Source organism: Amblyomma mixtum, chromosome 4 (genome assembly GCF_055824585.1).
Source record: "Amblyomma mixtum isolate Tamu chromosome 4, ASM5582458v1, whole genome shotgun sequence".
Classification (NCBI taxonomy): Eukaryota; Metazoa; Arthropoda; class Arachnida; order Ixodida; family Ixodidae; genus Amblyomma; species Amblyomma mixtum.
The window spans coordinates 49,718,793-49,731,121 of NC_143015.1; the positions used below are offsets into that span (position 1 = coordinate 49,718,793).

At 44.6% G+C, this 12,329-nt stretch overlaps 1 protein-coding gene across 4 annotated transcripts; it reads right to left on the reverse strand.

The window, feature by feature from the left end:
* Positions 1-354: 354 nt before the first annotated feature.
* LOC149346459 (uncharacterized) lies at positions 355-11,998 on the reverse strand. 4 transcript variants are annotated; one of them, XM_089586452.1, is made up of 8 exons: positions 11,850-11,998; positions 8,142-10,458; positions 8,017-8,058; positions 5,823-5,909; positions 3,875-4,122; positions 1,664-1,763; positions 1,035-1,066; positions 711-901 (listed from the first exon to the last, which is right to left on the reverse strand). In XM_089586452.1, exons 2-8 carry the CDS (start codon positions 8,248-8,250, stop codon positions 731-733), a joined length of 789 nt encoding a protein of 262 aa, XP_089442578.1. In that variant the 5' UTR covers positions 8,251-10,458; positions 11,850-11,998; the 3' UTR covers positions 711-730. The 4 variants fall into 4 exon arrangements, with proteins under 4 accessions (XP_089442576.1, XP_089442575.1, XP_089442578.1 ...); XM_089586451.1 differs by having other exon boundaries at positions 1,619-1,763; XM_089586450.1 differs by having other exon boundaries at positions 355-1,066.
* Between the last annotated feature and the right edge of the window lie 331 nt (positions 11,999-12,329).

The window sequence follows — 12,329 nt, forward strand, 5'->3', positions numbered from 1 at the left end:
GCTTCTTGTCGGCAGGAAGTTCTTTTGCGAGATATAATGAAGCCATTGCTTCGTCCTCAAGCCCAAGCAGCACACCAACAATGGACCGACGCTGGCATAATGCTGGTCAAAACCGGCTCGAAAGTCGTACCGACGTCGGCATTGGGGCAAAAAGTTACTTTTTCCAACCTTGGCCTGATGTTCGGACCAACACTGAACCGACATTCATGCCACTATCAGACCACTGTTCAGCCGCTCTACCAACACTGAACCGACATTCATGCCACTCTCAGACCACTGTTCAGCCGCTCTACCAACACTGAACCGACATTCATGCCACTCTCAGACCACTGTTCAGCCGCTCTACCAACACTGAACCGACATTCACGCCGCTATTGTACCCACTTTCAGCCACTCTACCAACACTGAACCGACATTCATGCCACTATCAGACCACTGTTCAGCCGCTCTACCAACACTGAACCGACATTCATGCCGCTATTGTACCCACTTTCAGCTGCTCTACCAACACCGGCTTGACATACCACAATTAGGCCACTGTTCAGCCTTTCTGCTAACGCTTGCCCGAAGTTTATGCCATTGCATTTCCAGTTCAGCGAATATTCACATTCCAGTTAATGTTCGCATTGGGAAAGCCATGGGTTTTGGCATTGCAAAGCTGCAATCATCTCTTCTATACACATGCACAACAAAATGAGGCAACGAAAGAATCCAACTGAGAAACTATTTATTAAATAATTAGGCACCGTGGCTGGGGACGCGCGGTTGCGCGAGTCCTGCGAGGCAGCGAGGGCCGCGCAGGAGGCGGGACCTTGGGAAGGAGCCAGGGCCGCGCGGGAGGAGGATTTCTGGGAGGTGGGGGCCGCTTGGGGAAGGGAGGGCACTGTGCTGGGGGCTGAAGCACAGGGGCTCGCAGTGGTTGCCAGGCCGGCAGCGGTACTTGGCAGAAACGCTTCGGCAAAACGCCTTTTGCGTCCGCCGCCACGGTCCACCGAACCTGGCAACCACTTCCTAATAAACCCCTGCGCTTCCACCACATCTGCCCCCGTCTTCTCACAGATGGCATCTGCATAAGATAAGCGTTCATTTTAGGACAGCAGAAAAAGTTTGCTCGTTAACAGAAATCAAGATTATTTCAGCAACAGAGAAAACAGAAAAGGCCACAAGTACATGTTAACTCAAAGTGCGTGCCAAAATGAAAGGACTACAGTATCCAAATACAACTTGAGGAGAAAATCCACCTGAAAGCTCTTCTAACCAACTGTATAAAGCTGCTGCGACATCACGGTCGACCACTTTGCACTACTAACATATGGGAGCACAAATGGCTGGCAGATACAAGGCACGACTACGATCCATGACAAGAGATGGATGTGACTGATGGGAGGGCTTTCTTTGAAAGGCATCTGCTGACTCATATATCTTCAGATGCACATGGAAGAAAACTGCAGATGACTACCCCCATAAAAACAGTAACAAAATATTCACCTGTAATGAAAAAGAAAACTGGTAAAGTATCAACTGAAAAGAAGAAAAGAAAACAAAGCGCAGCAGAACCTGGTGCATGTTCTTCCACTCATCTTCTAAAATTCAGTTAAAAGCTACTGCAACAACATACCTGTTGCCACCTTGCATAACTTCAGGGCAATAAATGACCACTTGCCCTTGCGGCCATGGAGGCTGTACATCCTCTGTACAGCCACCCCCATGATGGCGGTCATTATGTTGGAGCCCACCTCCCTCAGGCGGACCAGCTGCTTTCGCTGAAAAGAAACACCACAGGTGCACAAGCTATTAGGCACAAACATCAATTATAATTTCATTTAGTTTAGCAGAATCGAATAGCTAAGACAATTGTGTGACTACCTGTCAACAGCCCATGCGAGTACCTACAATCATAATGCATAATTTCTGTATGATACAATAGCTTGACTAGTTGCTACCAGCAGAAAGCACCACCACCAATATGGACATTCTTTTTTTTCCCAGTTTACTAAGAGCAGGGAAACTTTAGCGATTAAGCAAAGGTGGCCAACTCCTACCCATTATGCTTTGCATCTTGGACATTATTATATTATAACTATAATGCTTTTTGCAGATATCTATGTGCTGGATGTGTTTTCTCTGCACAGCCGTTACGCTAAAATTGATTTCGTTTGTAGAACTTAAAGTTCCAAAGTGACTCAGGCTATGATGAGGGACACCATAGTGGAGGGCTCCGGAAGTTTCGACCACGTGGGGTCTTTAACATGCGCCACTGACATCACACTGCACACGGGCGCCTTGCTTTTCGCCTCCATGGAAAACTGGCCATCACGGCTCGGTTTGAACCTGAGTCTTTGGGTTCAGCAGTCGAGTGCCCTAACCACTGAGCCACCATGGCGGGGCTCACTACCCTGAAATTGAGCAGTCTAATTAATGCTATACAAAGGGCGCTTATTTAAATCCCCAAGCACCTGAGTAAAGCTGCGTGCTTAGCAACCACATTTAATTAAACGATGTTGCTTGTTTTTGGCAGCAGATTAAGTAATGAAATGTGCATAATGTGAGCAAAAGACAGGGAAGAGGTGGGTTAAAGCTGCCCCATTATTTGGGAAACCTAGCCGAAATTAAAGACGCGCTGAGAGAGGACCAACTTCCAGCTGTGTTCACAGCAGTTCATGCAACAGTATATTAACCGAAAGCTCAGCTTCCTGTAAAACAGACCTTACAACATCCTTAATGTTAGCTACAAAGTCCACTGCTGAACTAAATTAAAACAGCACAACAATAAATGACAAATGTAAGGAAAATGAGGGGCTCGTTATGAGACACATACGAAGAAAGGCAGCCACAGGCAACAAAAGCATAGGGGATTTTTTTTTGCTGTTGATCGATGTAAAACAATAATGTAATCACAGAAATATTTGACTGAGAAAAAAAATTTGTTGGAACCAAGTCTGTTATGCAACGACCGGCCACCGGCAGAGCTCTGGAAAACTACATCGAATGACATTGAGTGACACCATCTGAGAGCAACTGCCCCAAAAAAGCCTGTGACTGCACCGCCAAATACCAAGCTACTACAAGATGTGATAGGTGCAATGCTTCGCACAGAACCAGCATCAGTAGCTTGGTTTGCTGTTTAGCGCTCCTTCTCGCCTAAACGCTCTGATGCGACAGCAGTCTCGCAGGTGGCATTTTCTTTGCATTGCGTGGCTGAAACATGATGTGACAACTGGCACTTGCCGTAAGCAATATTGCGAGCGCCACATGTTCAGCACTGCTACTGAGCCCAACAAATTGATAGGAGCCAAAGAGCAGATAAAGATAGTCCCCTAACAGCTGTCCCGACACGTGATGCAGTTTTTGCAAGCTCTGCTACCGGCTGGGCATTGCGTACCACTTTTGCTTCCAACAGTAAATCTCACCACACAAGGAATCGACAGGGCGTTCCAGTGAACACTCTCAAAAATTCCTAAAGAAGCGCAAGTTCGATATGGGAAAACAATTTTTTTTTTGGAGGAACGATCTCTCAGCAGTGGTGGACATAATTTACTGCATAACTGTGCGTGTGTACCTGCAAATATTTCTTCTATTTTGAACTCCCTATTCTTAGGAATTCCTGAAAATGTTCACTGAAACAGCCAGTGTGTATATCAGCAAGCAACTTTCATGAACAAGACATTTACATTAACAAAACACACTGTGACAGCACACTCCAGCACAACAGTAGGAATTATATCTATGAAGAGCATGTTATTCACAGAGCACGGCATGCAAATACTCTTGGAGCTCAAGATTTCTTCACAAACCTCGGAATTACATTATGCATGCAATTCGTTAGTAGGCATTCATTTTTTCCAGACACGAATTATCAGAAACATTAAATCACCAGTCCAGCAGCCACGCTGTCGTCCTGGACGGCAGCTTCCACAGTGTCCAACTCCTCGGGGGAGAATGCGGGCAGTGCAAGGGTGGGAGGCGGTGGCGAGGGGGACACTGGCCGAGTCCTCTGCTCCAGCTGCCGGTCCGACCGCAGCAGCACATGATCCTCCAGCCTTTGTAACCGCTGCATTAAGTCGCGCTGCTGCTGTCGGACCTCCAGCACCAGGCACATCAGCTTCAGCAGGGTAGCTGAAACTGAAGCAATCAACAATTTCAGTGAGAGCAGGGTTAACCTGGGCGCAATAATATCATTTGCGCACTGAGGTACAATAAAGAACAGTATGAGGCTAACAGTAGGCAGCAACACACTCTGTACTATGCTCCTAAACTTCCCCCAGTTTTTATCCTCCAGGACACTTCTAATTCATGTTCTATTCCTTGCTAGCCTAATTTAAATGCCATAAATGTCACCATGCACTGACAAACACCTAGGTGAAATGGAGCTGCTCTATGTGTGATAGCTAGCACAGAACCTGCAGCCTTGTTGTGTAAAGGACTTCTCAGTCTATGAGCTTCGCCAATTTTTACATTGCTTCATGGGCATTTCCACTGCTATTGCACCATGGCAGAGATGGCAGCAGTTAGTCGCAAATGGATTCTTCCAGTGTCATGAGAAGCATGTGCTAATAGAAGCGAGAAAGCAGAGCAGGCCTGTGCCCTTAATATAGCATTGCACCATTTGGAAAGTATTGCTCACGGCAAAACCCACATTGGCCAAAATGCTGGAGGTAGACATCTGTTTTAACTGCAAGTGCTGGCAGGGATCAATGCATTAAAACTGCAACAAAGATAGCCCTTATGGAATTATAGCCCTTAGCTGACAAGCGAAATGCAACAAAGAGGTGGACCAAATGTTTCTTGCTAGGCACAGGAGGTCCCAAACCGTTGAGAAATAAAACAAGGTCACATTTATCTCTTACCACGCATCCATTTTCTGCAGGCAAGACAAGACTAGGAGCCAGCTGATGTGCTCACAAGGCAGTTAGGCTGTTCAGTTCTTTCCTAAGCAAGAGGTCCTCCTTCAGAGCATGCCACTATTATTGGCTGCTTATCTCCTTCAGCACCCTTTATGGGAGCTTTGAGATAGCGCAATTAATTTTTTTTAGCACATTTCGCTGCATCCAAGGCACTGCATTGACTTCCAACCAGTAAACTTTTAAAATACTTTGAAAGACAATGAAAAATTACAATATGGGCCTTGCTGACCAACCGCGACCAAGCGACCAAATTATGCTGGTAAGGAAACAAACGCACAGAACATGGGACTACTGTGTAGAGTGCAATTCGTAGGAGTGGCTTCCTGGTGGTGATGTAGGCCGAGAGAGGCAACAGAAATGCCAGGATCCAAAAGAACCCAACAAAACCACAACATACAGCTCTTGGGAAGGGCACACAACAACCACTCCACTATGAATCACAAGAGGAGAAAGCAATGGAAGTACTAGGTTGTAAATTCCAGTACCACTTCAGTTCAATACAATGGTTTTTGAGAAATACATGTGATGATTTTCAGAGTGACCCCTTTCAAAGCACATAGTTTGAAACTAGAAATGTGCTCCTAGCACCGTTTCAAGAGCCACTGAGGAGAACTCCGTGCAAATATCTTCCTGAATAAGTATATTCTCTAGGTCTTTCTGGGCCTGTTGACTGCTGCTCGGCAGCAGCAGGTACAATGAGAAATTTAAAATTTGCTCTGTTTTTCTTTAAGGCAAAGCAGATCTAGCTTCTATATTTTGTTGTGTCACTTGATACTAGACAAAATAGGAGTGTAATTAAAAGAAAGGAACACAGTGAAAAGACGGGACAAGCAGCATTTGTTCTGTCCTCTCACTGTGTCCCCATGTTTGGCTTGCATTTCTCTTTTTGCACAAAAGTAAACAAAGTGAAAATCTCACCATCAACAGTCCCAGCTGTCGACCCCTCCAGCTTGCTGGGTGGCGCACTGTTTTCGTTCACGCTCTCCCCAGCGTGATTCAGTGGGGCTGGAGATGAACATGCGTCATTGATGGCAATCCAGGAAGTACAGAACACACTACTGTGTACAACCACAATGTCACATTTCTATCCTAATTGAATGCAGAAATGCTACTTCAGGATATTTTTGGAGAAGGGACAGAACAGTTGCATGGCCAGGCTGTTTTTCATACAGGTGATCTTTTTAAAACACAATAGACACAAAATTACGAAGTTCAGAAACAAATTCCTGGTTATATAGAGATGCCCCCCAGGCAATAGTAACACTTCCTTTGGCCGAAAAGATATTTTAATTTGGTTTCAATCACAGGCTGTACAAAGACTTCATAATTCAAAACCCATCAAAACCGACACCTCCATGACAAGTAGTTGACGTGACAAACAATGTCACATCATGCAGATACCTATGACACATAAAAGAACGTTGTGATCCGACTGCGGCGGCGCGTTTCGATGGAGGCGAAACGCAAGAGGTACCCGTGTGCTGTGCGATGTCAGTGCACGTTAAAGATCCCCAGTCGGCTGAAATTATCCCAGGGCGCTAAGGCACCTCCTTCTTCCTTTCTTCTCACACTCCCTCCTTTATCCCTTCTCTTATGAATGTCCACCGAAATGCGAGAGAATTACTGCACCACTTTCTTTCCTGAAAAATCAGTTTTCAATTTTTTAAATATGTGTCTATAGTACTTCAATAATTACATTTCTCATGCACCAGCATGGTGCATTGGTACCGTATTTTCCGGTGTATAAGACGCGGCTTTTTTCAAAAATCTTGCTGGTGCGTCCTATACAAGGGTGCGTCTTATATGCGAATTTTTCTTTTTTTTTTAGAGAGTTCAGAAATTACTCAGGTTCATGTTCAAGCCTTTTTTACCGAAAAAATATCACTAGCAATGAAGCGGTTGTAACACGGTTAATACTTCAATACGGGGACCACCGTGCGCAACTTTTTTTTGGGTGAACTTTATCATGAAACGACGGGGATGACGACTTCCGGGATCGCAAACACACCACCGTTTCGGAGGCCCCAAGCAAAAGTAATGTGAAATGCCAAAAGATGACGACAATCACGCTTCTCGCCATTGTCAAGACAAGCCAGGACAAGCCGGCGTTCTTTTTTCAGCCACCCTTTGCCACTTTGTTTGCTCCATGTACGTAGTGCGAAGAGAATATTTCAGTCGCGTTGCCACCAGAAATGGGCGAACTTTTTGATAGCGCATCCGAAGGTGAAGACTTCCAAGGTTTTAAGTAGAAATAAAATGTTCTTATGGACATGTGGGAGAGTTTTTTCGTTTTTCTTTCTTTTTTTCCAAAACGTGGGCAGGAATGGCGTGAGTGTTGCCTTTTTCGACCACTTAGCGTTGCTTAAGAATTTCTCACAAGTACGGTGAATTTCGTGATGGTCGCGCAAGCGTGTTTAATTGATCCTCACTAGCCCAACTGGGAAAACTGGGGTGCGTCTTATATAGCAACTTTTTCAATTACAGCCTGCATATATGGCGGGTGCGTCTTATACACTGGAAAATACGGTACATTTAAGGACACAAAAGAAACTGTCATGGCGAAACCAAACACAGAGAGCGGAATATATGTCATGTGAATAGAAACCTGTTCGCAGTACTGTTAACGTGGGTAAGAGAGTTTGCCACGAAATGGTTACTGGCAGATTCACTGCTGATCTGAGAGCATGGCAAATGTAAAAAGCTGATGCCAAGTCTGAGCACGTTCCATTTCTCTGCAAGTGCAATTAGCTACGGTGGAGTTTTTTTCCCAGATTTTGCAAGCATACTACCATAAATCCCCAATCAAAACTAACACAATGTCGACCTTACATTAAATAGAAATGAGAAATGGTGTTTTAGTTTTAAGGCGGTTAACATCCAAAGGCGACTCAGGCTATGAGGGACGCCGTAGTGAAGGGCTCCGGAAATTTCGACCACCTGGGGTTCTTCAACGTGCACTGACATCGCACAGCACACGGGCCTCTAGAATTTCGCCTCCATCAAAATTCGACCGCCTTGGCCGGGATCGTACCCGCGTCTTTCGGGTCAGCAGCCGAGCGCCGTAACCACTGAGCCACCGCGGCGGCTTAACAAATGAGAATTCATGTCTTACGTGGTGACGGCAGCTGTACAACATCGTTGTGGCCCTCATTTCCTAAAAAAGAATTGCACATGAACGTCTTGTTGAGTATGCAAAATAATTTGTCATCAATAAAGAAATATGAGAATTTCAATTACCAGAAACTGCCGAGCTTTCTAGAGCTGAAGTGAACTCGTAGCGCCGCACCTTTTTTTCGGCGCTCTTGTAGGATCCTGCAAACATTCTCAATATCTCGACAAAAACCATGTCATCTCCAAGCAACAGTACGGATTTCAAAAAAACAAAACAACTGAGGCCGCCTTACTGGAAATCAAAGAAAAGCTAATTGAAAACATAGAAAATAAACTGCTAACAGTTGGCATATTCCTTGATATGAGGAAAGCGTTTGACTCGGTTAACCATAAGATATTGCTTGAAAAAATGCATTGTTATGGAATACGCGGTGTTCCTTTAACCTTATTTGCTAGCTACCTTGACAACCGATCTCAAACAACTATCATTAACGGTATTTCATCTGGGATCGGTCAGATTGTGTCTGGTGCGCCACAGGGCTCCGTTCTAGGACCAACGTTGTTCTTATTATATATTAATGATATCGTCAACCTTCATCCAGCAGACAACATTATAATCTATGCAGACGATACTAACGTATTTTTTTCAGGGCAAGATAGTAATATTTTGCAAGCAGCCTCCAATAGTTGGTTATCCCAATTGTCTGTTTGGTTAAAATCAAATAGGTTAGAACTTAATGTCAGGAAAACAAAGTACATACTGTTTAGAGCCAAAAATAAGGAAGTTCCGAACAACTTCCAAATTCACTTCGAGCAAGCTCCTATAACTCGTGTCAGCTCTACAATGTTCCTTGGAGTCATTTTTGAAGAACATTTACTCTGGACAGATCGTGTAAACTACGTTTGCACTAAAATGGCTCGCTCTGTTGGTATCCTAAATAAATTTCGCACAATACTGCCTCGAAAATTCAAACTACAAATTTATTTCTCTCTAGTCTTTTCGCATGTACAATATTGTTTGTTGATCTGGGGAACGACTACCTCAACCAATTTTGTGAAAGTACTTACTTTACAAAAAAGAGCTGTACGAGCGATTGATAACTTACATTACAGTGAGAGCACGGGTCCTTCCTTCCTCAACCATAGACTGCTAACCATCACGGCCGCTTACCACAAGAAGCTTGCTGTTTATATCAGAAACCTTATGAAAGGAAACTGGCAGACTTTCGAGAGCACATATTTAATTGCCCAAACAGCATACAGTCTTAGGCACCCTCAATACCATGCACCAAAATCTCGTACAAACTATGGGTTCCAAAAACTAACTCACATAATTCCTCATAATTAAACACGTATCCATACTTAACAGAATTGTCGCTACAAAATATGTCCGAGGGCTGCTTTGCTGACTTGATGCCCGTTCAGCTGCCTGTATAGCAACACTCAGGCCAACAGACTATCAGTTTGAAAGCCTGTGAAACACTCATGTGGCAGAGGCATTGTTTTATTTACAATTAAAAGTGTGATTCTGGTTTCTAGGATTTAACAGCTTTAAGCTATGAAGAATGACGTAGCGGAAGACTCCAGATTAATTTAGAACACATGGGGTTGTTTAACATGCACTGATATTACAGAGCACAAGCGCATTCTGCACTCCTCCATTTCACCACAGACAGGATGTAACCTGGGCCCTCGGCTCAGCAGCATGGACCACTCAGCCACTGCGACAGGCTAACAATTCAAACTGAACTAAATGTAAACAGCTGGATGAGTTGGTTCTGAATTTGCATTATGAAACACTGTCTCAGTGCACAACAAACATGGATGAGGAAAGAGCACACAACGCAAAGCATCAATTGATGTCTGGCATTTGTATTGTGCGCTCTTTCCTTGTCTGTGCTTTTTGTGTGCCAAAAAATGTTTCATAATGCAAAAAAAAAATTACCATACTAAACCTTTCTGTACTAAATATTATTAAGCATACTGAGTGCAGCACTAATTCTGGGAACTACAGGTCTTCAAAAACAAGGCACTAATGAGTTTCAGATGTAGTTCATCAGCTTACAAGTGCAATAGCTAACAGTTCATTCTGCTCCTCTTTTTGACATGACATCAACATGACTTCTTAGTCGTAATTTAGCCATGCAGAGGTGCAGACTCACAGAATCTAGCAAAGAGGCCTTTACAATCGCTGATGAAGCTACCATCAATATGTCTGCAATAAGACTACTTATGGCAAGTGGTAACGACGACCACTGGGCAACGCATCCACTCCCCTCCGAGAGCTGGCTCGGCCTCAGCTTTTGCGAGCCGCGTCACCTCCGAGCTCCTGGCCACAGGCCAGTAGCACTCTTCTTTTGTCTCTGTGAGCCATCCGACAGGAATGACTGCAAGGCAGTCGTCCTCAAGAGGAAACTTCACCACAGCGAATGGTTTTGACATGCTGCACAGAGGAAACACAACAAAAGATTAATGGGCAAACAAGGATTTTTACCAGACACTCTCTGTGCCATTCTCTACTGGCACTTGCCTGTTTGGGTGCCGAAAACTTCACACTACCATGACAACTGACAGGTACTCTTACAACCATCTCGTTCTACTTCGCAACGCACTTCTGAACTTTCATGAGTTGAGAGTTACAAGTGTCACGAGCGCCTGCAATTTGGGATTTATTTATACAATATTTCTGTGCCTGCTGTCATGTGAAACAAATAACAGCCAGCAATAGTGGCGTGCAACTTCACTGCATTGAACATCAAACTGAGTGCAGTCTACCAGGAGCATAGTGATGAAAAAAGAAACCAGTAAAACGCAAGATTGACCAAATGAGGAAGAGAGAAAACAAGCGCGTTCAATTAGCGAGCTCGAAACTAGCACTCGCTATATGTAGAGTCACACTGATCTAGACTTTGTAATACAAGGCTCTGAGTAGCGGGAAGGGACACACATAAATAAAAAGTACTCTCAATTTTTTTTCTGTAACCGATCACTGGCAGGAGCAGCATTACTTCTGGCAGTACAGAAGAATTGTGTTCATTCATCCTGTTCTTGTCACATTTCTCTCATCGCACGGAGACTCGCAACGCAACAATGTCAACACTGCCATGGAAGCATTTGTCAATCAAGCACAAGGCATGCAGGCTGCGACTCTATGACGTCTGACATGCATGCCTGAACCAAGCGATTAGCCTCACAAAAGCAAAAATTGGCGATGAAAAACACTCAACTGCATCGCACGTGGCAACTGGTTGGTCATGGGGGGCGCCGCAGAGAACGGCTCCGGAAATTTCGACCACCTGGGGTTCTTTAGAGTGCACCGATATCGCGCACAGTACACGGGCCTCTAGAATTTCGCCTCCATCGAAATTCGACCGCCGCAGCCGGGATCGAACCCGCGTATTTCGAGTCAGCAGCCGAGCGTCGTAACCACGTGACGACTGTCATTGCGATCATGATCATAATATCTATACACGTACATAAATGTACGATGTGCCGTGAGAAACAAACCCTCTCAGAAGCAATGCGCCAACAAGATTTGCCGGGATAGTGCGTTCACCCTGATGAAGGAACACACAAACACACACGACATTTAGAAGCGCTTCCCTTCGTGTACGTGTGTGTTACTTCATATTACCCCAACCCTTACACGCAGTTACACCTTGCAATGCGCCGCTGAGTTAATCAAAAGACAACTGCTGACAGATGCCTACAGACAAGTTAGATAAAGGGGCGACATACGAGGCGTGCTCATTGTCCTCACTCTTGACAAGTTCACAAGTAAATATTAGCTGACAACTAACATGAAAGGGAAAAAAGGACAGAATGTATACTTACGCAAGCAGTGCCTCCTGGTTCCCCTCGGTGACTCACGCGTGCCGCCACCAAACTTCAAAAAGCTTGAAGAAATAAAAATTCACAAGCGCGCGTTTTGCTGCCAAACGTCCAAACGAAATGACCACAAGCTATGGATTGGGATTGGCTTGGAACGTACGTGGGAGCGAGAGCGGATGCCTACGTTTATGCGTAAAGCGGTGTTTAGTTTCGAAAAATTTCTTTGAAGCTTAGTGTTGACAACACCGCCAAGAATAATTTTTATCAATTTTTTTATACTTCAATTTATTAATGAGCAAAACATCTTATTTTACGCGACAGCTAAGATGGAATGGCATGGCTACTTTTGACTACTTTCAGCTCAAGTTTTGGCTCCTTTTAAAATGTTCCCAACGGCAACCCTGCCCGCGAGTCATGCCGCGAGTGCTCGCGCTTGTTTTTCTTTTGTGGTGTGGAGGTGTTGGTCGTACTGCCTGTCTGCTG

What these genes read in the sequence shown, in the direction of transcription:
- LOC149346459 (XM_089586449.1), bottom strand. Translation starts at nt 8,250, where the DNA reads ATGGTTTTTGTCGAGATATTGAGAATGTTTGCAGGATCCTACAAGAGC. An exon ending in AGAAAGCTCGGCAGTTTCTG is followed by an intron (nt 8,059 to 8,141) that starts GTAATTGAAATT and finishes ATTCTTTTTTAG; the next exon opens with GAAATGAGGGCCACAACGAT. An exon ending in GTTATGCAAGGTGGCAACAG is followed by an intron (nt 1,067 to 1,618) that starts GTATGTTGTTGC and finishes TATCTTATGCAG; the next exon opens with ATGCCATCTGTGAGAAGACG.